We start from the raw sequence: 26,516 nt of genomic DNA, 5'->3' as shown, positions 1-26,516 counted from the left end.
ATTCAATGCTTAAACATTTTCACTCATTCATACCTTCACTATAGCGAACATTTGACTTAAGTGGAAGTTAGGATTCACATTTTAATGCACAACTCTAGTGCAGAGCTGTAAGTTCATAGGTCTAAACCACTTCAGTGTTCTTTGTCCTTTCTGCTGGCGAGAAAGGAAATGTCAGGGACTCTAACGTAAACACCACACTGTTAATCAGGGGAGCAATCGCTTCTCTTCACTAACTTCCTGACGGGGTGAGATGGAAGCTAAACTATTGAGAACTTTAAAGAAATGTCTCTAACATAAGATTTCCCCGTGTTTCTATGTATCCGTGTCTCTGTAGGACTACCCCTCTCTGGCTCTACTAGGAGAGAAGCTGGCTGCAAACAACATCTATCTCATCTTCGCGGTGACAAAAAGGCTGTATGTCATTTACAAGGTATACATTTTTTATTGAATTCTATGTTCAGTATTGAGGTTAGCTGTGTGTTTGGTGTTTATGGTGTGTACTGTTTGGTGTGTACAGTTTGGTATGTATAGGGGCCTTTATTGTGTGAATTCCTGCAAATATTTGTTTATTTAATAACATTTCTCCTATCTTGTGTTTATGCAGAATTTCACAGCACTGATACCTGGAACCACAGTGGAGATTCTGGATCAGGACTCCAAGAACATCATACAACTCATCGTTAACGCCTACAATGTAAGTAAAGGAGGGTTCTCTTCAATTTGGAGCACAGATTGTGTGTGCTTTAGAAGAAAAGAGTCTCCCCTGTCCTCTTTTGAAATTAATGTTGGTTGAAAACATTTTGAAACTGAGGGGAAAAGACAGGTATTCCCTGAACTTGTTGCTTTTCCTTTTTGTGCCCTACTGACCGTGACCCTGGTCTCTAGAGGAGAAGAGGAAGTATTGAATGTTCATGTTTTAGCATTAAAGATGGATACCCTCCCCCAGCCCTTCTATTTAGTGTGGGGTTCTGGGGGTTTACTTCTGTCACACGCTACAGCCCTGTGTCTGTAACTCTGCACTAGTCTAGCACTTTATGGTCACAGAACAAGAAGCAGGTTTATGGCCCAAATCCCGAGACTGAGACCCTCCTGTTTCTCCCCAATCCACCACACAGGAAATAGATTCCAGCATTCCAGTACTTTGAAGGAAGGATTCTGGAGGAGCTGAAAGGCATCCACATTCTTGTGTATTTTTTAATTCTTGTGTATTTTAATCCATGAGTCAATTTAAGGGACAGAAGAGAAACTCATTGTGCAGCAGGTTTAGTTTTTCCATAAGGTTGATAAATATTTGTCCTGGCAACATTGCTGAGATGGTTCTAATTGAGGTCACTGCTATGCTGGAAAAACGGCAACAGACTGGTGTGCTAGGAGATTTGCATCTTGTCCTTGTTTAGAATTGTAATTTCATTTTCCCTTGGCTATAAGGAACAAGAAACACCACATTTTTGGAAAATATAAGACCAGAGATTTAAATCTCCACCAGACTAATTGATGGATAATGCTAAATCTATCATCTTCATTATACCAAAGTTAAGCCGGGGCTCTAATGATCTTGAATTATAATTTGACGTTAATGTTTATGATTGTCATAGCAGACACTAATCCTAATCCATTCTCAAATCATCCATCCTCCTTCCGTCTTGTATTATTGTGCTGTGGTCTGTTGACTAAAACCGGACTCTAGGTCACCGTATATCTACTTTGCCACTGTGGTTCCTGTTTGGCCATAGAAGGGATCTTAAAGCCAGTCTGATTTGAGTGGTTAGGCTACATTGCCCCAGCCCCATTTCTCAGCTTACCAAACAAAGTGGCGTTCAGGCTGTTGAAATGGCAGATTGTGTCTTTAATGCGCTGCAGGAAGGCAGTTACTGTAAATAATTCACTCTTTTGTACTAGTTGAGAGGAAACAACATTTAAGGGATGAAATAATGTCTTTCTCTGTGTATTTTGAATATTTTTTCTTGTTTTAGTCAAGTTTTCCTTAACTATTCCAATCAAGCCGTGTCATTTTTGTCAGTCAAGCATTTTACTTTCTGTGATTGAGAGGAACAACTTGCTTTTGCATAGTTAAGTACACAAGAGTTGATTCTAGAACTGGTAATTATGGCAAACAGAGTGTTGAGACTGTCAAATATGGATGACCAGCGAGCAAAGTGTTGCCTATATTCTGTACATCTATTCACTTGTCAAGATACCACAACATTGGCTTCGTAGCACGGTCTTTATTGAGGGTGGTGCGGTTTCAACGCATAAGCAATTTAGCTATTTCAACACATTTGGTTATCAGAGAAGAAAAAGTCATTCTCAGTTCATTGTGTTCTTTTCCCAATACAGGCCAAAGCAAGGCAGAGATCAATCATGGGTATCTGTCTGTCAGTCAGGCATGGTTCAATCAATCATGGGTATCTGTCTGTCAGTCAGGCATGGTTCAATCAGTCATGGGTATCTGTCTGTCAGTCAGGCATGGTTCAATCAGTCATGGGTATATGCTAGCCTGGCATGGTTCTGATAACCCTCCTGTCACAGTTCTGTAGCTGTGATGCGTTGGAGAGAACACATACTCTCGTAAAATACAGACACGGCTGGCACGTAGCGGAAAAGCCACGCTATTGTACACACACTCCGTATCCATGCCAACCGAACCGCTGTGGGGTAGGATCATAAAAGACAGAATAAACCATTATAAGCCTTGCTTAACCAAGGCATTTTATTCTCTCCTATTCTCCATGTTTCTCTCTTTTCCATCCCAACTGCTAACAGAAACAGATTGGATTACAGGCTCTTACTGGTTTCATTATAAAATGCTGAGTGGTGGTGTTTCTGAGTGGATCCAGTGGCGTGGGTACTGGAAAAATGTAACCAGGGTTGCACATTTTGGGGAATATTCAGAGGTGGAAACTTTCCTTGGGAATTAACGGGAATATATGGGAATTCATATTAATACCATTTAAATGTAGATGTTTTTTTTGCATTGGATATATTTATCATATTTATTTATTTATAACACCTTTATTTAACCAGGTAGGCAAGTTGAGATCAAGTTCTCATTTACAATTACGAACTGGCCAAGATAAAGCAAAGCAGTTCGACACATACAACAACACAGAGTTACACATGGAGTAAAACAAAACATACAGTCAATAATACAGTAGAAAAATCTATATACAAAGTCTATATACAATGTGAGCAAATGAGGTGAGATAAGGGAGGTAAAGGCAAAAACAAAAAGGCCATGGCGAAGTAAATACAATATCGCAAGTAAAACACTGGAATGGTAGATTTGCAGTGGAAGAATGTGCAAGGTAGAGATAGAAATAATGGGGTGCAAAGGAGCAAAATAAATAAATACAGTAGGGGGAGAGGTAGTTGTTTTGGCTAAATTATAGATGGGCTATGTACAGGTGCAGTAATCTGTGAGCTGCTCTGACAGCTGGTGCTTAAAGCTCGTGAGTGAGATAAGTGTTTCCAGTTTCAGAGATTTTTGTAGTTCATTCCAGTCATTGGCAGCAGAGAACTGGAAGGAGAGGCGGCCAAAGGAAGAATTGGTTTTGGGGGTGACAAGTGAGATATACCTGCTGAAGCGCATGCTACAGGTGGGTGCTGCTATGGTGACCAGCGAGCTGAGATAAGAGGGGACTTTACCTAGCAGGGTCTTGTAGATGACCTGGAGCCAGTTGGTTTGGCGACGAGAATGAAGCGAGTAACAGCCAACGAGAGCGTACAGGTCGCAGTGGTGGGTAGTATATGGGGCTTTGGTGACAAAACAGATGGCACTGTGATAGACTGCATCCAATTTATTGAGTAGGGTATTTGAGGTTATTTTGTAAATGACATCGCCGAAGTCGAGGATCTGTAGGATGGTCAGTTCTACAAGGGTATGTTTGGTGGCATGAGTGAAGGATGCTTTGTTGTGAAATAGGAAGCCATTTCTAGATTTAACTTTGGATTGGAGATGCTTGATGTGAGTCTGGAAGGAGAGTTTACAGTCTAACCAGACACCTAGATATTTGTAGTTGTCCACATATTCTAAATCAGAACCGTCCAGTGTAGTGATGTTGGGTGGGCAGGTGCAGGCAGCGATCGGTTGAAGAGCATGCATTTAGTTTTACTTGTATTTAAGAGCAATTCGAGGCCAAGGAAGAAGAGTTGTATGAATATGAAGACAGAGACATAAACCTTTTACCTTATCATAAGGAGACATAATTGCAAATGATTAAATCCTTTCAATAGAAATTTAAAAAACTATTTAGTTACAAATTGGAATTGAATTAAATGAGTTGACTCTTCACATGGGATGATTTCACTGAACAACAAAGAAAGGGAATATTGAATGATCCCCAATGATCCATCGCATCTCCCAAAAATGTTTTCAACATGCATCTGTGAAATGATAGTCTAGAAACTAAAGCTTTGGTTGTCTTCCTCTCAGGCTTCCATGTCTTCTCCTGGACCTCCTCAATGTCCACCTCTTGAACATCAGACTCTGAGGCCTCATCTTCACTGTCACTTTCCAACCTTGTTGAAGATGGCTTGTTGTCAGGCTCAAAAAGCCTCAAATTTGCCCAAACAGCTACCAATTTTTCAACCCTTGTTGGTCAGCCTATTGCGTGCTTTGGTGTGTGTGTGTGTTCCCAAACAACGACGAGTTGCGCTCTGAGGCGGCTGATGTTGGTGGGATTTGGATGATGGAGGCAACAGGGGAAAGATCCTCAGATCCACAAAGTCCCTTCCACCAGGTGGCTGATGAGATATGTTGTCACGACTGCCATATTGCATCTCTATCCCAAAGCCCTTGCTTGGAAGTGTACTTCGCCAGACTGCCAAGAACCTTGCCCTCATCCAGGCCAAGGTGGTAAGACACGGTAGTGATGACACCATTGGCCTGGTTGATATCTGTATCAGACAGGATGCTCTTGCCAGCATAATTGGGGTCTAACATGTACACTGCGTCATGTATGGGCTTCAGGCAGAAGCCTGAACATCTCTTCACGCTTTTTGATGTATTTCAGAACTGCAGTTTCCTCTGCTTGGAGCAACAGTGAAGTGGGCAGGGCAGTACGGATTTCTTCTCTTACATCTGCAAGCAGAGTCTGAACATCAGACAGGATGGCATTGTCTCCCTCAATCCGTGCAATGGTTACTGCTGTAGGTTTCAGGAGTTTCAAGTTGCTTACCACTCTCTCTCAAAATACTTCATCCAGGAGGATCCTCTTGATGGGGCTGTCCATATCGGCAGGCTGTGATATGGCCATTTCTTGGAGAGACTCCTTCCCCTCCAAGAGACTGTCAAACATGATGTCAACACCACCCCCAATGGGTGTTGCTGGGCAGCTTCAATGTGGTGCTCTTATTATTCTCACTTTGCTTGGTGAGGTAGATTGCTGCTATAACTTGATGACCCTTCACATACCTAACCATTTCCTTAGCTCTCTTGTGGAGTGTATCCATTGTTTCCAGTGCCATGATGTCCTTGAGGAGCAGATTCAATGCACGACCAGCACAGCCAATGGTTGTGATGTGAGGGTAGGACTCCTAGGACCAAGCATCCTTCATGTTCACAGCATTTTCTGTCACCAGTGCAAATACCTGCTGTGGTCTGTGGTAATTGATGACTGCCTTCAGCTCATCTGCAATGTGAGACCAGTGTGTCTGTTGTCCCTTGTGTCTGTGGTCTTGTAGAATACTGGTTGAGGGATGGAGATGATGTAGTTAATTATTCCTTGCCCACAAACATTTGACCACCCATCAGAGATGATTGCAATACAGTCTGCTTTCTCTATGATTTGCTTGACCTTCACTTGAACTCTGTTGAACTCTGCATCCAGCAAATTAGTAGATGACGCATGTCTGGTTGGAGGGATGTATGCTGGGTGAAGCACATTCAGGAATCTCTTCCAATACACAGCCTGTGAGGATCAGAGGTGAATCAGCTGCATACGGAGCAAGATATTCATCAGCATTTCTCTTGCTATGTTCCTCCATTGAGTCAAAAAAAACTAATGATTCCAGGAGAACCATGAGCTGTTAATATCGATAAGGTGTCTGATTCATCATTTTCACCTCGAATAGAAGTAGAGAGATTTTTGTCAGAGGTTGCTTGTTGTGAGCGCTGAGAGATCTTTATGCGCTTGGCCATGATTCTGCATCTTTATTGCATCCTTCAAATATGATTTGGCACAGTATTTGCAAATGTACACAGCTTTTCTTTCTACATTAGCTGGAGTGAACCGTCTCCCCACATCCGATAGTGCCTGTGTCTCCCCACATCCGATAGTGCCCGTGGCATTTTCCTGTAAAGATTAGAAAAACGTTTTTGTAAAAAAATAAAAATAAAATTCCATGTACAGATAAACATTTAAGCAGTTAGATTAAACAACTCCTTTGTAAGATACATTTTTTTTAAATGAAACATGTATGGAAACAGGTGAATTAACACTCCTCAGTTATCAGGCTCAAGCAAGCTGAAACCCACATGGTAGCAACAACTAACTAGCAGAAATTGTTAACAAGTTAGAAATTATTTAAACACACTTTGCTGTAGACTACTATTTACTAGTTAACAAAAAATGTATATCATATAAAATATATTCATCCCACCCAGTATTGTAATCAAAACTTACCAGAAAGCATGTAATCCTTGGCTCAGACAGTGTAGTAGTGTGGCCTCAATAGCATCTCAGTAGTGTGCAAGATCTTGAGAAGCAGCTGTACATGTGATGGAAGAGTGCACTGCACATGTGATGGAAGAGTGCACTGTGCATGCAGAGGTTTGCAATTCTATTGAATTGGGGATATTTTAACCATAATATGCCCCAAGACCTAAAATTGCCTTGTGTGTATCCCACAAAAAAGGTTCACTGTTATAAGCCAACCTTTTTGATGAATTTAAGCAACATTTCCAAAATTCCCGGGCTTAACTTCCCATGGAACATTTCCTGAAATTCCAGAGATTTACCGGAAAGTTTCTGACCCGTTGCAACCCTAAAAGTAACATTCAGATAGTATAGAAACCTCTGTGCCAACTCTAATATACAGAGATACTTTAACTCTCATGTGATCTATTGATTAGTCTGTGATCAGACTTGTGTTTGGATAGTTGACCAGTGAACCATCTGTCTGGTTTTCAAATAAATCAAACATTTACTACTTTGATGTAAAGGTCAAAAGTACTTATTCATAAGGGTCTGTGTTTTGGGGTTCAAGGCATATGCTTTTGTGATTTTTTTCAAGCCTCTCTCTGTGTCTGTGTCCTCCCTTCAGAACATCCGGTCCAAGGTGGAGCTGACCGTGTGGGATCAACCTGAAGACCTCAGTCTGTCCTTCACTGCCACCTGTCAGGACGGACAGCCTCTCCCAGGCCTCAGGAAGTGTGCCGACCTCAAGATTGGAGACACGGTGAGTCATACATAGGCCTCCCGGCTTTCCAAGGATTTTCGCTATGTGGCCAAGCTGGAAAATCAAAATTGGCTGTATCTTAAAAATGTATACTGAACAAAAATATAAACGCAACATGTGAAGTGTTGGTCCCAATTTTCATGAGCTGAAATAAAATATCCCAGAAATGTTCCATACGCACAAAAAGCTTATCTCTAAAATGTTGTGTACACATTTTTACATCCCTGTTATGAGCAAGAAATGCTTTGCCAAGATAATCCATCCACCTGACAGGTTTGGTATATCAAGAAGCTGATTAAACAGCATGATCATTACACAGGTCCAACTTGTGCTGGGGACAATTAAAAGGCTACTTTAAAATGTGCAGCTTTGTCACAACACAATGCCACCGATGTCTCAAGTTTTAAGGGAGCATGAAATTGGCATGCTGACTACAGCAATGTCCAACAGAGTTGTTGCCAGATAATTGAATGTTAATTTCTCGACCATAAGCCGTCTCCAACGTCGTTTAAGATAATTTGGCAGTACATCCAACCGGCCTCACAACCGCAGACCACATGAAACCACTTCAGCCCAGGACCTCCACATCCATCTTCTTCACCTGCGGGATCGTCTGAGGAGGGTGGGTGCTGAGGAGTATTTCTGTCTGCAATAATGCCCTTTTGTGGGGAAAAACTCATTCTGATTGGCTGGGCCTGCCTCCCCAGTGCCTGGATCTGGCTCCCAAGTCGGTGAGCCTATGTCTTCCCAGGCCCACCCATGGCTGCGCCCCTGCACAGTCATGTGAAATCTATTTCAATTGACTGATTGCCTTCTATGAATTGTAATTCAGTAAAATATTTGAAATTGTTTCATGTTGCGCTTTATATTTTTGTTCAGTATAAATTACCAGTCAAAAGTTTGGAGACACCTACTCATTCAATGGTTTTTCTTTATTTTTACTATTTTCTAAATTGTATAATAGTAATGAAGACATCAAAACTAGGAAATAACACATCTGGAATCATGTAGTAACCAAAAACGTTTTAAACAAATCCAAACATATTTTATATTCTTCAAAGTAGCCACCAATTTCCTTTATGACAGCTTTGCACACTCTTGGCATTCTCTCAACCAGCTTCACCTGAAATGCTTTTCCAACGGTCTTCAGTTCCCACATATGCTGAGCACTTGATGGCTGCTTTTTCTTCACTCTGTGGTCCAACTCATCCCAAACCACCTCAATTGGGTTGAGGTCGGGTGATTGAGGAGACCAGGTCATCTGATCCATCATTCTCCATCTTGGTCAAATAGCCCTTACACATCCTGGAGGTGTGTTGGGTCATTGTCCTGTTGAAAAACAAATGATAGTCCCACTAAGCGTAAACCAGATAGGATGGCGTATCTCTGCAGAATGCTGTGGTAGCCATGCTGGTTAAGTGTGCCTTGAATTCTCAATAAATCACTGACAGTGTCACCAGCAAAGCACCATCACACCACTTCCTCCATGCGGTGGGAACCACACATGCAGAGATCCTCTGTTCACCAAATCTGCGTCTCACAAAGATACGGTGGTTGGAACCAAAAATCTAAAATTTGGCCTCATTAGACCAAAAAGGCAGTTTTCCACAGGTCTAATGTCCATTGCTAGTGATTCTTGGCCCAAGCAAGTCTCTTCTTATTGTTGGTGTCCTTTAGTAGTGGTTTCTTTGCAGCAATTCTACCATGAAGGCCTGATTTCACGCAATGTTGAGATGTGTCTGTTACTTGAACTCTGTGAAGCATTTCTTTGGGCTGCAATTTCTGAGGATGGTAACTCTAATGGACTTATCCTCTGCTGCAGAGTTAGCTCTCTGTCTTCCTTTCCTGTGGCGGTCCTCATGAGAGCCAGTTTCATCATAGCGCTTGATGGTTTTTGCGACTACACTTGAAGAAACTTTCAAAGTTCTTGCACTGATGGGCTACTGTTTAAAACACGTGGTCAACCCTCCATCTGGAGAGATATTGGGTGTACAGGCTTTTTATCCAACCCTGCTCCTACACACCCTAGTCAGCTTATCAAAGGACTGTTGAGCAGCTGATTTGTTTTTAAATGTGTTAGAGCAGGGCTGGAGCAAAATCCTGCACATCCAGGATTCTCCTGGAGTATGGTTTGCTGCCCTGCAACATTATAATTACTTTACAACCAAATACTTTTTATGTCTTTATAAAATGGACTCATTCAATGGACGGGATCCAATTGCTAAGGGGGGCAGCTTCAAAGCAAGGTAGCTAACTAAGACGTTTATCTATTTGTAAGGATAATATATTCAGGGTTGATTACAGAACGATGTACAGTACAGTGCATTCATCTTAAGATAGCTAGGTGGGACAACCACATATCACAGTCATTGTAAGTACGTTTTTCCTCAAAGTAGCTGACAGTAAAGTCATGTGAGAGAACATTTTTGGAAGCTGATTTACTGCATTTCTACACAATAAAACAATTCTAAAATGCTATTTTGAGAACAGCGAACACAAATGATGATGATGATGTGTAGCCTAACGGGTGCGCAATGATGTGCCAAATCTTGATTTAGAGCATTATTATTAAAGGGAAAGCATTAGAATAAGGCGGAGCCGATCCGTCGTCAGTATTGTGGAATAACTTGAATGTTCAGATTTGAATGAAGAAAGCTGATCCGAGAGCAGCGCTGCCTTTCGATCCTATCAGTATCGGCACATGCCTCAATAACGCACTTAGCGAACGCTCTCTCTGCGTGGTATTTTGGAAAACGCATGTTACTTTCGTCTGTTGCAGGAAAGATGCACCGTTAAAACGCTCTTAAGCCTAAGTTCCATTGCTATTGGGAAATCTGACCCAGGTGGTTAATTGTGTTACAACATCAAATCAAATGTTGTTGTTTTTTACCTTTTATTTTACTAGGCAAGTCAGTTAAGAACAAATTCTTATTTTCAATGACGGCCTAGGAACAGTGGGTTAACTGCCTGTTCAGGGGCAGAACGACAGATTTGTAACCTAGCAGTCAACCAGAGAATTTAAGTTAAGAAAATCCCTAAAAAAGTAAGGGATAAGAATAACAAATAATTAAAGAGCAGCAGTAAATAACAATAGCAGGTCTGAGAGAGAGAGAGAGAGAGAGAGAGAGAGAGAGAGAGAGAGAGAGAGAGAGAGAGAGAGAGAGAGAGAGAGAGAGAGAGAGAGAGAGAGAGAGAGAGAGAGAGAGAGAGAGAGAGAGAGAGAGAGAGAGAGAGAGAGAGAGAGAGAGAGAGAGAGAGAGAGAGAGAGAGAGAGAGAGAGAGAGAGAGAGAGAGAGAGAGAGAGAGAGAGAGAGAGAGAGAGAGAGAGAGAGAGAGAGAGAGAGAGAGAGAGAGAGAGAGAGAGAGAGAGAGAGAGAGAGAGAGAGAGAGAGAGAGAGAGAGAGAGAGAGAGAGAGAGAGAGAGAGAGAGAGAGAGAGAGAGAGAGAGAGAGAGAGAGAGAGAGAGAGAAGAGACACAAACGACTGCAGCATAAATACTGGAGGCTTAGACAGGAGGGGTCAGGAGACACTGTGGCCCTATCCGATTATAACCCCGCCCACTTTGCCAAAGCACAGCCCCCACACCACTGGAAGCCTCTTGGACCTAGACTTGGTGCTTTGAATTCTGCATAAATACTGGAGGCTTAGACAGGAGGGGTCAGGAGACACTGTGGCCCTATCCGAATCTCAAGTCACAAAAATAAAGAATATCCTGCAACACCAGGGGCCAAAACGTTATTTGTATGTCATTTTATTGTTAGTGCATTGTTGGTTAAGGGCTTGTAAGTAAGCATTTCACCTCAAGGTCTGCACCTGTTGTATTCGGCGCATGTGACAAATAACATTTTATTCAATATATTGGCCTCAATTAGAGATTTGTACAGGATCTATTGAAACTCTTAACGTGGGGCTACTTTGCGCCAACACGCAGAGGTCCGACCCTGTGGAATTGTTCTTCCCAAAGCCCCAGTGTCTCCCCCACTCCCTTACTGATTCCTTATTTGTCTTAATTGAATGTTGGGATGGGGAGTCGGGGATGGCGGCTGAATGAATAATGGTAGTGAATGGGGGGGAATCACATCTCTCTATGGCCAGGGTGATGGGTTTAACTCTGTCTTTTGTTCTGCAGCGGGGGAATTTGCTGTGCAGGCCTCTGAGTGCCAATCTGTCCTCCTAAAGAGAACATGAAGCAGCCGAAAGCCCAGGGGCTCGTTACCGATGCATCTATCCTCGATTCCTTGCATCATCTCTACTCGCCTCCTTCTCAAATCGCATTGGAGATGCTCTAGGCTCCCTCCCCTCTGACCTTGTCCTCCATTGCCTTTTGAGAAGGAAGCGAAGAAAGAGGACATGAGGAATCAAGGAAAAACGTATTGGGAAAGTGTCCCAGGTGTCAGTCACATGGTATCTGTCCCAGATGGCACCCTATTCCCTATGTAGCACACTACTTTTCACCACGGCCCATAGTGCTCTGGTTTAAAAGTCGTGCCATTTATAGGTAATACGGTGCCATTTGGGACATAACCAGGGTCTCTTGCTGCAGCCTCGCTGCGGGGCCTGATGCTGCATGTCAATGTCCTCACAACAAGAGTTTGTTGGTGAAACCAGAGGCGATGGAAGAACAAAGATCACGTGGTAACAGAGGTGTGTTAGCCCCAGTGTAGAAAGTTAAGTCCATATCCTATTTAAGACAACACTCTCTGAAACCCTGAAGAGTACTAAATATGTCCCATACGTACAAACAGATTGTTAAGACTACACCAACACACTCCCTGTCTATCAGGCTCTGTCTCTCAGGGAGTATGTTGTTGAATGCCACGGTGAAGGAGACAAAGAACAGTCTAGAGGCATTTTAATCGCATACTGCAGGACATTTCTCCTTAGTAACAATGATCTCTCAAATGTGAAGACAACTTCTTCAGGGTTAGGAGAATCTAATAGAATTTACCACATATAATTTTGTCTTGAAATTCACAGAGTACTATCAAATGTCATTGTCAAAGATGAGAATAGTTTTCCCCTGAGTAAAGGAGATTGTCCTGCTGGGCTACCATTTACAACATAAAAATTAGTGTGTTTTGGCAGCCAGCGTATCACAGCTGTATCAACTTTTGCTCATGCATGCAAGCACACACACACCGCATCTGCTCCCCCCCCCCTCCCCCACACACACACTTTATTTCTCTCAACCTCTGAGCTAACAGGCCAACTGTGTTACGCAGTCAACTCTTTCATTGAGACAGACTCAATGAAATAATCATCTGCTGCTCCCTCCACTTCTCTATTCCAGCCCTCTCTCCCAATCACAGCAGTGATGTCCTGTGATTTGCAGATGGCACTGACAGATATGGCAGCTCTGCTTCTAGCTCCTAAGCAACTTTAGGAGCTATTTTATTTTTTGTGTTATTTCTTACATTATTAGCCCAGAATTTGTTTTGTGTTATTACATACAGCCAGAAATCACTTTTGGATATCAGCAGCGGTAACTCACCAGCATTACGACCAGGAGTGCGACTTTCCTGAGTTGGATCCTTTGTTCGTACCCCGCAGGGCAATTGAACTTGTTCCAGAGGCTGCTCCGAAACATCGCTGGCGGGGAAGATGTATTCAGAGTGGACTTCTAGTCCGACTCGAGAGGCATGCACACCATCCACCACTTTCGAGTATATTACTCGCGGGTGTTGAGTCTCTGGATAATAAAGTGGATGAGCTCAGGGCGAGGATACTCAGTTAGACGGGAACATGGCTCTCTCAGGATGTACTGTCCCTGTCCATACAGCCATCTGGGTTCTCAGTACATCGCGCAGACAGGAATAAATAACCCTCCGGGAAGAAGGAAGGTGGGGGTGTATGTTTCATGATTAACTACTCATGGTGTGATTGTGATAACGTACCGAAACTCAAGTCCTTCTGTTCACCCACCCTATAATACCTCACATTCAAATGCTGACCGTATTACCTCCCAATAGAATTCTCTTCGGTTATAGTCACAGCCGTGTATATTCCCCCTCAAACCGATACCACGACGGCCCTCAAAGAACTACACTGGACTTTATGCAAACTGGAAACCACATATCCTGAGGATGCATTTGTTATAGCTGGGGATTTTAACAAAGCAAATTTGAGGAAAATGCTATCGAAGTTCTACCAACATCTTGACTGTAGTACTCACGCTGGTAAAACATTGGACCACTGCTACTCAACTTTTAGAAAATGCCTACAAGGCCCTCTCCCGCATTCCCTTCCTATAGGCAGAAACTTAAACAGGAGGTACCTGTGCTAAGGTCTATTCAACGCTGGTCTGACCAATATCCATGCTTAAATATTTTTTTCATCACACACACTGGGATATGTTCCAGTAGCCTCTAAGAATAACATCGACGGATACAGTGACTGAGTTCATCAGGAAATGTATATGGGATATTGTACCCACTGTGACTATTAAAACCTACCCAAACCAGAAACCGTGGCAGCATTCGCACAAAACTGAAAGCGCGAACCACTACATTTAACCATCGTAAGGTGACTGGGAATATGGCCAAATACAAACAGTGTAGTTATTCCCTCCGTAAGGCAATCAAACAGACAAAACGTCAGTACAGAGACACAAAGTGGAGTCACAATTCAACAACATGAGACGTATGTGCCAGGGTCTACAGACAATCACGGACTACAAAGGGAAAACCAGCCACGTTGCGGACAGATGTCTTGCATCCGGACAAGCTAAACTCATTCTTCGCCCGCTTTGAGGATAACACATTGGACTGTGGGCTCTCCTTCTCTGTGTCCGACATGAGTGAGACATTTAAGCATGTTAACCCTCGCAAAGCTGCCGGCCCAGACGGCATCCTTACCCTACGGACATATTCAATGAATCCCTATCCCAGTCTGCTGTCCCCACACGCTTTAAGATTGGCACCATTGTTCCTGTTCCCAAGAAAGCCAATGTAACTGAACTAAATGACTATCGCCCTGTAACTCTCACTTCTGTAATCATGAAGTGCTTTGACAGACTAGTCAAGGATCATATTACCTCCACCCTAACTGTCACCCTTGACCCACTTCAATTTTCTTACCACCCCAATAGGTCCACAGACGATACAATCGCCATCACACTGCCCTATCTCATCTGGACAAGAGGAATACGTATGTGAGAATGGTGTTCATCGACTAGAGCTCAGCATTTAACACCATAGTACCTTCCAAACTCATCATTAAGCTGGAGTCCCTGGGTCTTGACCCTACCTTGTGCAACTGGGTCTTGGACTTCCTGACGGGCCGCCCCCAGGTGGTGAGGGTAGGAAACAACATCTCCACTGCGCTGATCCTCAACACTGGGGCCCCACAAGGGTGCGTTCTCAGCCCCCTCCTGTTCACCCACGACTGCGTGGCCATTCACACCTCCAACTCAGGTTTGCAGACGACACAATAGTGGTAGGCTCGATTGCCAACAGCGACGAGACAGCCTACAGGGAGGAAGTGAGGGCCCTCTGAGTGTGGTGTCAGGAAAATAACATCTCACTCAATGTCAGCAAAACAAAAGAGACGATCGTGGACTTCAGGGAACAGCAAAGGGAGCACCCCCTATCCACATCGACGTGACAGCAGTGGAGAAGGTGGAACGTTTTTCACACTGCCTTATCCCATCTGGACAAGAGGAATACCTATGTAAGAATGCTGTTTACTGACTATAGCTCAGCATTCAACACCATATTACCCTCCAAGCTCATCATTAAGCTTGGGGCCCTGGGCCTGAACCCTGCCCTGTGCAACTGGGTCCTGGACTTCCTGACGGGTCGACCCCCAGGTGGTGAAGGTAGGAAACAACACCTCCACTTCGCTGATCCTCAACACTGGGGCCCCACAAGGGTGCGTGCCTAGCCCCCTCTTGTACTCCCTGTTCACCCATGACTGCATGGCCTGGCACATCTCAAACGCAACAGAACTAGGCCTGATTACCAACAATGACGAGACAGCTTACAGGGAAGAGGGGAGTGCCCTGGGAGACTGGTGCCAGGAAAATAAATAACCTCTCACTCAACGTATCATGGACAGGAAACATCAGAGGGAGCATGCCCCTATCCACATCGATGGGACCGCAGTGGAGAAGGTTGAAAGCTTTAAGTTCCTTGGCGTACACATCACTGATGATCTGAAATGGTTCATCCACACAGACAGTGTGGTGAAGAAGGCGCAACAGTGCCTCTTCAAACTCAGGAGGCTGAAGACATTTGACTTTGCCCCTAAAACCCTCACAAACTTTTAGAGATGCACAATTGAGAGCATCCTGTCGGGCTGTATCACCACCTAGTACGGAAATTGCACCGCCCGCAGTGGCAGGGCTCTCCATAGGGTGGTGTAGTCTGCCAAACGCATCACAGGGGGCAAACTGAATACTGAAAACAGCTCTTGTCTCAAAGCCACCAGACCTGTTAAATAGCCATCACTAGCCGGCTTCCACCCGGTTAAGCAATCCTGCACCTTAGAGGCTGATGCCCTATATACAGTTGAAGTCAGAAGTTTCATACACCTTAGCCAAATGCATTTAAACTCAGTTTTTCACAATTCCTGACATTTAATCCTAGTAAAAAGTCAGTTCGGATCACCACTTTATTTTAAGAATGTGAAATGTCAGAATAATGATAGAGAATTATTTATTTCAGCTTTTATTTCTTTCATCACATTCCTAGTGGGTGGGGAATTTTACAAACAATCAATTAGTATTTGGTAGCATTACCTTTAAATAGTTTAATTTGGATCAAACGTTTCGGGTAGCCTTTCACAAGCTTCCCACAATTTCTCCTGACAGAGCTGGTGTAACTGAGTCAGGTTTGTAGTCCTCCTTGCTCGCACATGCTCTTTCAGTTCTGCCCACAAATATCTATAGGATTGAGGTCAGGGCTTTGTGATGGCCACTCCAATACCTTGACTTTGTTGTCCTTAAGCCGTTTTGCCACAACTTTCAAAGTATGCTTGGGGTCAGTGTCCATTTGGAAGACCCATTTGCGACAAAGCTTGTCTTGAGATGTTGCTTCAATTTATCCACATAATTTCCCTCCCTCATGATTCCATCTATTTTGTGAAGTGCACCAGTCCCTAATGCAGCAAAGCACCCCCACAACATGATGCTGCCACCCCCATGCTTCACGGTTGGGATTGTGTTCTTCGGCTTGCAAGCCTCCCCCTTTTTCCTCCAAACATAACGCTGGTCATTATGGCCAAACAGTTCTATTTTTGTTTCATCAGACCACAGGACATTTCTCCAAAAGTACGATCTTTGTCCTCATGTGCAGTTAATACAGGTATTGAGTGGAGAACAGGAGGGCTTCTTAAAGAAAAACTAACAGGTCTGTGAGAGCCGGAATTCTTACTGGTTGGTAGGTGATCAAATACTTACGTCATGCAATAAAATGCAAATGAATTACTTAAAAATCATTCAATGTGATTTTCTCGGATTTTGTTTTAGATTTCGTCTCTCACAGTTGAAGTGTACCTATGATAAAAATTACAGACCTCTACATGCTATGTAAGTAGGAAAAACTGCCGATTTCGCAGGTTCTCCCCACGGTATATATTTCCATTCTTTTACTTTTAGATCTGTGTGTATTGTGAATTGTTTTTAGATACTACTGCACTGTTAGAATACTACTGCGCTGTTGGAGCTAGGAACACAAGCATTTCACTATCTAACATCTACACTAACATCTGCTAAATATGTGTATGTGACCAATAGACTTTGATTTGATTTGGTTCCCTAATAACATCTGCTAAATATGTGTATGTGACCAATAGACTTTGATTTGATTTGGTTCCCTGTCTTTTTACTCCAGCAGCTTTATCTCATAGCTACTAGTTTCCCTAATGAGCCAGTGTTTGAATGAGCTAAGTTCCTCGTGACTCACATGTCCCCTAAATCTCATTACCTCGTTAGGAAGAGGACTAGCTGTAGTGGATGAAGAAGAGAGACGGGCCGACAGACTTTCTCCTGCAGTCTGGTGTAGTGCTCCTTCCCTGATCTGGATCCACTGGGACGCGGATGAGTGGCTCCCAAAGATGGCGCCGTACTGGATGTCCGCCGTTTTGCAAGCTCCTCTTTCCTCTATTCCTCCATTCTACTGGCTACTAGTCACTCAATAATAAGATGGATGACCTCCGATCGTGGATTTGCTACCAACGGGACTCTCAACGGGACTCTCAAAACTGCATTATTCTATGCTTTTAAAAAACATTGGTGTCGGACAAGATACTCCCCCATGGCTATTTAACTCAATGGATTCTCCATTCATCGGGAGGACAGGACAGTGGAGTCGGGGACATTGGGGGAGGGGGGGTTCCTCTACATATCACCAACTGGTGTGATAACTCCAGCGTGGTGGAAGTGTCGACCCACTGTTCACCTGTCTTGGAATACCTGATGGTCAAATGCTGACCCTTCCCTCACAGAGTTTTTAGTTGTTATCATGACTTGCATACATTCCACCTCAGGACAAGAAAAATAACAAGCTGGCACTTAATGAACTGTACAAGGCTATAAACAAGCAAGAAAATCTACATCCAGAAGCTGCCTTTCTGGTTGCCGGCGACTTTAATTCCGCATCACTGGGACTAGTGATGCCCAACTTCCATCAATACATCTCCAACGCCACTAGGGGCGATAAAGTCCTAGACCACTGTTATTCTACCCATAAGCAAGCATACAAGGCCCTCCCTCGTCCGGCATTCGGCAATTCAGATCATGACTCCCTACTCCTGCTTACTGTTTACTAGCAGAAACTCAAACAGGAAGTACCCGTGACTCGCTCCGTTGAGGAATGATCACCAGAATCTGAGATTATCCTAAAGGACTGCTTTGCTACCGTTGATTGGAATATGTTTAGAGACTCTGCCGATAACATTGACATGCTAACCACCTCTGTCACCAAAGCAAAGTCATCAAACGTGAGAAAGGACAATATAGGAATAAGGTGGAATCATACTACACAGCCTCCGACGCCCACCGCATGTGGCAGGGGCTACAGTCCACTACAGTCCATTACAAAGGAAGAGGACTGTATGCACGCGTGGACAACAACAACATCGTGCCGGGTGTGAGGACCATCACTGACTTAGAGGATTGGGTGATCTCGCTCTCTGTGGCTGACGTGAGGAAGGTCTTTAAACAGGTCAACACTTGCAAGGCCGCGGGGCCCGATGGTATTCCAGGGCCTCATTCTCAGAGCTTGTGCAGAACTGCTAGCAAGCATATTCATGGTGATTTTCAACCTGTTTATCTTATATCCTGTTGCCTAGTCACCTTACCCTTATACATATCTACCTCCATCACCCCTGAACATTGTAAATATGGTATTGGAACTGACCCTGTATATAGTATGCTTACATACATATCTACCTCCATCACTCCAGTATTCCTGCACATTGTAAATATGATATTGGAACTGACCCTGTATATAGTATACTTACTCCTATACATATCTACCTCCATCACTCCAGTATTCCTGCACATTGTAAATATGATATTGGAACTGACCCTGTATATAGTATGCTTACTCCTATACATATCTACCTCCATCACTCCAGTATTCCTGCACATTGTAAATATGATATTGGAACTGACCCTGTATATAGTATGCTTACTTACCTACTTACTTACTGACTTACTGTGTTCTTCATATTTCTTTTTTTCCGGTCTTACATTGTTATTGATTGTTAGGTTTTGAGTTTGCAAGAAAGGCTTTTCACTGTACTTAAACGTTGAGTGAACCTTCTCAGACATTGAACGTCTTCTAGTGCTGCATGTGTTACTCTCATATTGTTGGCCATATTGTGTAGATTAGTTTTCCTCCTTGCTGAACTTTGGTGATTAAAGGAACCATGCTTATCCAGAGATATGTTTTGGTTGAACGTATTGAAAAGTCAACCACATTTCTTATGGGTTCTATTAGATGTTATTGAAGTCGGTCCTCATTTGTTTTGTCTGTTTGTTTCGTTTGGCCTCTGGCACTTTAGAACACAGTCCAAGGTTTCATGGAAGGTGGTGATATGAAGCTGACATGCATTCTGTCGTTTTGTAGATTTCTGGTAATATTTATTTAACAAGGGGGAATTCACGCCAGTATGCCATCTAAATGGAATGAAACCACAAAGATTAACATTCTGCCTCATCTACAACAGGCAGTGTGTGGATGGTAGCTGTGCAGTTCAGCTACACATTCACGGACACACACACACACTGGAGATGTTTGCTGTGCAGTTCAGCTACACACACACACACACACACACACACACACACACACACACACACACACACACACACACACACACACACACAAAAGATGGTTTCTGTGCAGTTCAGCTACATACACACACACACACACACACACACACTAGAGATGGTTGCTGTGGCAGTTGAGGTACAGAGAGACAAACACTAACCCTGCACAGTAACAGTTCATGTTGAGACAGGCCATGCTAAAGGGAGGGTGGTGTTTCTCTCTTGTTCAGACTTCCTTCCTAAGAGCAATCAAATGGATGGAGGTCCTGTTCTGTCTGTGTCATCTGCTCAAATTGGCTGATTAATCAACTTTTATTTATTTTATTTTACCTTTATTTAACCAGGCAAGTCAGTTAAGAACAAATTCTTATTTTCAATGACAGCCTAGGAACAGTGGGTTAACTGCCTTGTTCAGGGGCAGAACGACAGATCTGACTCAGCCACATCAACTCTTCTCTGAACTCTATCCGCCCTCTCTATCTCTTTATCTTGCTCTTCCCCTTTCCCTCTGAACTTGCTGTCTCTGTCTCAGTGTGTGTCTCTGTGTTGGTGTGTGTCTGAGTTAATTAAGTCCACATGTATAAAAAACATTTTGCAGGTCATATGTAATACACAGTCCTGTCCCAGCCAAGCCTAATGAAAGCAGAATAGGTTCTGAGTCATATGGAGGAAGATAATGAAAATGTAATGGTTCCAGGTCAAGGTGACCATTTTTAAAAATCCACTTATGAATAATAGTCACTATTACATTGTTTTTTTGTAAGGCCCAACTCCTTGATTGAGAAGTGTTCTCAAATTGTGGCACATTTTTTTTCTCTAGTCCAGTCCATATACTGACCCTGTTGTACTGTTCTTCTTTCTTCCAGGTGTCCTTCAACGTGAGTATAGACGCCAGAGGCTGCCCCGCCCCAGGTACCCAGCAGAGTTTCACCATCAAGCCTGTGGGCTTCAAGGATCGTCTGGAGGTGTCTGTGGACTACCGCTGTGCCTGTGGCTGCACCGACCAGACCCAGGCTAACAGTACCCACTGCAGCTCCATTGGACAGTACACCTGTGGTATCTGCCGCTGTGACCCGGGCTACCTGGGTGCCCGCTGTGAGTGCCAGGAGGGTGAGGCTGGCAGCATGTACCTGAGTGCCTGCAGGCAGGCTGAGGGGATGCAGATATGTGGTGGGAGAGGGGAGTGCAGCTGTAACCAGTGCCTCTGCTATGAGTCAGAGTTCGGGAAGATCTACGGGACCTTCTGCGAGTGTGACGACTTCTCCTGCGCTCGGCACAAGGGCATCCTCTGCTCGGGTATGTGTGCATGTATTACAAAGGAAATTAGTATCCTGACAAACAGTAGTGCTTCATACAGTACTTGATATATGTGCAGAAAGAAACCCTGAACAAACCTTCCAAGAGCCTTACATGTGTGGTTATTTAGGGTGTGTCTAAGTTGGCTTGTGCTTTCATGTTGATGCAAAGTTAATGTTTTACTATCTTATCTTTCTCTGGCCTGTGTTTTCTTGGCTTTAACACTGAGTGCTCTAGAACCCAGGAGAGTTGTGGTGGGTGTGTGCAGGATTCAGGAATACTTTCTACTACCAGAACCAGAGCTGAAAGATCCATTTTGTGTTCCGTTCTTAACAAAACTATTCTCCTCCATCCACCAACATTCTCCTCATCTTTCTTTCATTATTTTTGTTCCCCAGAGCATAAATTTACTCTTTTGATTTAAAGATGCATGCCCTGATGTCAACCACAAATGATGTCAAATTTTCTCCATCCTGAAGGTCCTGCTTAAAGCCCATGCATTAGATGTCTGTTACACTGGTCAGCAGGCAGGCAGGGTTGCTAGCTGGGCGTGTAACTGACTGAGTGACACACTAAACAGGTTGTCCTATTACGATTCCCAGAACATCAGGTCCAGTCCAAGCAGCCTCTGTGCATTTTGGGTCGAGACCTGCTGGATGTTGGCCCAGGCCCCCTGGTTTACCAAATCACAGAGAGAGCTTTGTAACAGAGGCCTCGCTCAGTGCTTTGTGTATTCCCAAATACTGTGGGGGTTATACCCAGTTAAAGTGCCTTGTTTAATTTATTCAGCAGAGGCGAATACACAATGGCCATTTGTTGATTGTCGGTCGGACCATAAGCAGGCCCTCTGGGTAGCATGTAAACTGGGATGGGGGGGTATCTAAATGTTAACAGTCCAGTACGCTCTGTGGTCCCCCACACTCTCTCTCTCTGTCGCTCTCACACACACACACACACACACACTTCTCCTCTTCTCTGTTCATGGTTCTCAATCTATAATGAGTTCCAAATGATTCAGAATGATAGTCCTCTCCCACACTTCTCTGGCATGGTTACTTAATCGCTGAAGAGTATAAACACTAAACAATGTTGGAAAAATATTCTGTGTACCAGCACTGGTCTCCTAAACCCACAGATGGTTATGGGAAGGTTCTGCCTGCTCTGTAGCGAGTCCCATTCCCCTCCTGTTAAATGCTTTACAACAGCATTGTACACAGTTTAGATTTGTTAATGCTGCGCTGATAAAAGCTAATTTGCTAAGCTGTGCTGTGTAGTGTTGAGAAAAGCACGCTGGTTTGGATTGAACTGCCGTAGGATCCAGACTGGTGCGGTGTCCAAATTGGTGCAGTGTCCTGGATGGGTTCTCTTTTCTAGCTCAATGCATTTTAATTCTGCCAGCCTTTTGCATCATTACAGCGAGGGCTGAAAGGCATCTGGAAGGGAATCTTGTTGTTTTTGAAACAGTACTGCACCACCTTATCAGTATAATGGAGCAGTAGGTACCAGCTTTATTGATCTGACACCGCTATTTGGGCAGAACTCACCTGTGTCGGTATTGAACATTAAATAGGTATTTGTAGGAACCACTGTTAGTATTTTTTTAAAGCGGCAGGCAGCCTAGTGGTTAGAGTGTTGTGCCAGTAACCGAAAGGTTGCTAGATCGAATCCCCGAGCTGACAAGGTAAAAATCTGTCGTTCTGCCCCTGAACAAGGCAGTTAACCCAATGTTCCTAGGTTGTCACTGTAAGTAAGAATGTGTTCTTAAGTGACTTGCCTAGTTCAATAAAAGGTTAAAATAGTATTGATGAATGAGTGTTCGCAGGTGACGGGCTCTTTCTTAAATATCTTAAAATCTCTTAAATCAAATTTGATTTGTAACGTGCCGAATACAACAGATGTAGATCTTATCGTGAAATGCTTATTTAGAAGCCCTTGCAGTTCAAGAAATAGAGTTATATATTTACTAAATAAACTAAAGTAAAAAAAAAAAAAAAGTAAAATCAAAATGTAACACAAAAAAATGACCATAACAATAATGAGTCTAAATGCAAGGGGTACCGGTACCGAGTCAATGTGCGGGAGTACAGGATGGTCGAGGTAATTTGTAAAGTGACTATGCATAGATAATAAACAGCGAGAAACCCAGCCTGAAACCCCAAACAGCAAGCAATGCAGGTGTAGAAGCATGGTGGCTCGGGAAAAACTCCCTAGAAAGGCCTGAACCTAGGAAGAAACCCAGAGAGGAACCAGGCTATGAGGGGTGGCCAGTCCTCTTCTGGCTGTGCCGGGTGGAAATGATAACAGAACATGCCCAAGGTGTTCAAATGTTCATAGATGACCAGCAGGGTCAAATAATAATAATCACAGTGGTTGTAGAGGGTGCAAAAGGTCAGCACCTCAGGAGTAAATGTCAGTTGGCCTTTCATAGCCAATCATTCAGAGTATCTCTACCGCTGCTGCTGTCTCTAGAGAGTTGAAACAGCAGATCTGGGACATGGTAGCACGTCTAGTGAACAGGTCAGGGTTCCACAGCCACAGGCAGAACAATAGCATGACCAGGTGGACTGGGGAGAGAAAGGAGTCATCAGGCCAGGTAGCCCTGAGGCATCGTCCTAGGGCTGTGAGTGATTCAATCTTAGTCTGATTCAATCTTAGTCCTGTATTGACGCTTTGCTTGTTTGATGTTTCATCTGAGGGCATAGCGAGATTTCTTAAAAGCGTGTGCCGCTCCTTGAAAACGTCAACTTTAGCCTTTAGCTCGGTGCGGATGTTGCCTGTAATCCATGGCTTATGGTTGGGATATGTACGTACGTACTGTCACAGAGGGGATGATGTCATCGATGCACTTATTGATGAAGCCGGTGACTGAGGTGGTATACTCCTCAGTGGCATTGGATGAATTCCGGGAACATATTCCGGTCTGTGCTAGCAAAACAGTCCTGTAGTGTAGCATCCGCATCATCTGACCATTTCCATATTGAGCGAGTCACTGGTACTTCCTGCTTCAGTTTTTGCTTGTAAGCAGGAATCAGGAGGATAGAATTATGGTCAGATTTGCCAAATGGAGGGGAAAGTGAAGGTGGACAAGTTTTTTTCCCCCTCTGGTTGCATGTGACATGCTGGTAGAAAATGAGGTAAAACGGATTTACGGTTGCCTGCAATAAAGTCCCCGGCCACTAGGAGCGCCGCTTCTGGATTAACATTTTCTTGTTTGCTTATGGCCTTATACAGCTCGGTGAGTGCTCTCTTAGTGTCAGCATCGGTTTGTGGTGGTAAATAGATGGCTACAAATAATACAAATGAGAACTCTCTTGGTAGATAGTGTGGTCTACAGCTTATCATAAGCTACTCTACCTCAGGCGAGCAATACCTCGATACTTCTTTAATATTCAACATTGTGCAAGAGCAGTTATTGACAAATAGACACACCTCTGCCCCTCGTCTTATCAGATTTAGCTGCTCTGTCCTGCCAATGCACGGAGAAGCCAGCCAGCTTCGTTTAGCCATGTCTCGGTGAAACATAAGATATTACAGGTTTTACTGTCACGTTGGTAGGATAGTCTTAATCGTAGATCGTCCATTTTTCTTTTTACAATGATTGCACATTGGCCAATAATAGTGGTGGTTTACCTACTCATCTTCAAATTCTTACAATGCACCCCCCCCCCCTTTTCTCCGTCTTTCGCTGTTCGGATTTACAGAAGCTATTTTCGGTCATAAGAGACAGTACTGTAGCAGCAACAGTATGTACAAAATGAGTTACAAACAATGTGAAAAAATACCACAGTTGGATAAGACACTTTAAAACGGCAGCCCTCCCCCTCAGCGCCTCTCCAGTTCTTTGAGATTAGTGCAATGAAGACGAGGAGATTAGGAAAGGACAGAGTTTAGACCATTGAGAAAGGGCAAATGACACCAGCATACTTGCCCTCCTCAGGGTTTAGACCTACAGGAGGCTGTGGGGGTCAGGGGTTAGAGAGCAGACCTACAGGAGGATGTGTGGGTCAGGGTTTAGAGAGCAGACTTACAGGTGGCCAAGCGGATCGAGTTAGCAGCCAGGACTACATTAGGAAGGGGAAGCAGCTCTGCCTCTCTAGGGCCTAGACCATCTTCCCTCTGTTTGACTCTTCCCTGCTTCACTCCCCCCGTTTGATGTGACTACTGTGTCACTGGGCCAAAAGGCATGCCAGGACCAGGCCAGAACTCCTTCCTGCAAGGGGATTGGTTCCTGCTTACTCAATAAAAGACAGCTGTGGAGTGAGACAGGAGTGAGCCCAGCTCTGAGGTTGTACCGTAGTAGTTTTTTAAACAGAAATGTTTTACTGCAATTTTAAAAACAAAGATACTTGACTCTGCCAACCTGTACCATCTTCTATTTGTGTTTCTGGAATATTGTTATAAACAGTAATTGAGCTTTTACCTACATTTCATTATCTATTGTCACTGTAAAGTGACTTTTCATGATTCTGGTTTATGTTTTTGGATATGGTGTTTCCTTCTGCTCCTGGATAGCCTCTTGATATTGTTTGCCCTGGCCGTCTCCAAGTAGAGTGTGAGTGAGGATGACAGTCTGGCGTAGGCCAGGCACGCTCCACACCCAGCGGTTGCTTTTGTCATGTCTGTGCTGCCTGGTGCTGGTGCTTTGGGGATGCAAGGTAGTGCCAAGCCAAACCTCCATAGTGCCTAGCCACCTACACAGTTGTGCTTTCTGGCCAGTGACTGTCAGCTCTAAACACCTGAACCAATTACACCCACATAAAACCCAATATTCAATCAACTGGTATACACCCGTATGTAATGTAGTTGGCATTGGTTCAATGAAATATTTCAAGGACTGTGCATGAATGGAAGATTTGAGTTGGTAGGGGTGGTTCAGGTGAGGTGTGTGGAGATGTTTATTCACAAAGGTCCACCTTACCCTCTGATAGGATAGAGGGAATTTTCACAATATTTATGTACGGAACTAACGGTAAGTTCCTAGAGCGTAAGAGGCTGGACAAAGTTCACCTTGTGATACTGAGCACACACAAGAATATCTTATGACTGTGCAAGGACAGCCCTGTTCTTTGTGACTTTGTGAGTGGCCTGTAGAACGGGGGTCAGGTCAGGGGCATTAATCTGCCTCTAAAGTTAGTTTGACTGACAGGAGCAACGATTGGGCAGGGGTGGTGTCAGTACCCTCTTGTGGGTCCACGCTGTGGTGTGTGTGTGTTGGTTCTGCTCATCTGTGCTCTCGAGACTAATGGTCTATGTATTTCTCTGTATTCACATGGAATCTAACCTTGTTGTCTTCTGAGGCCTGTGCTGAGTCTGTCAGGATAATGAAGTGTAGCCTAGAGGTCGACCAATTATGATTTTTCAACGCCGATACTGATTATAAATAATGAAACATATTCAATTTGGTTTAAATAATGCAAAAATGAAGTGTTGGAGAAGAAAGTAAAAGTGCAATATGTGCCATGTAAGAAAGCTAACGTTTCAGTTCCTTGCTCGGAACATGAGAACATATGAAAGCTGGTGGTTCCTTTTAACATGAGTCTTCAATATTCCC

The 26,516-nt window shown here is 43.7% G+C and overlaps 1 protein-coding gene across 1 annotated transcript in view; it reads left to right on the top strand.

Annotated features, from left to right (window-relative positions):
- Positions 1-26,516, top strand: part of LOC135547599 (integrin beta-5-like) — an 84,792-nt gene that overhangs the window by 8,795 nt on the left and 49,481 nt on the right. Inside the window, exons 7-10 of the mRNA XM_064976744.1 lie at positions 335-430; positions 605-694; positions 7,264-7,398; positions 20,536-20,965. Coding sequence (XP_064832816.1) covers positions 335-430; positions 605-694; positions 7,264-7,398; positions 20,536-20,965 — 751 coding nt within the window. The remainder of the gene's footprint in view (positions 1-334; positions 431-604; positions 695-7,263; positions 7,399-20,535; positions 20,966-26,516) is intronic.

This window comes from Oncorhynchus masou, chromosome 10 (genome assembly GCF_036934945.1).
Source record: "Oncorhynchus masou masou isolate Uvic2021 chromosome 10, UVic_Omas_1.1, whole genome shotgun sequence".
Taxonomy (NCBI): Eukaryota; Metazoa; Chordata; class Actinopteri; order Salmoniformes; family Salmonidae; genus Oncorhynchus; species Oncorhynchus masou.
Note: the sequence above shows the minus strand (reverse complement) of the source record. Positions and strands in the feature narration are given on the sequence as shown.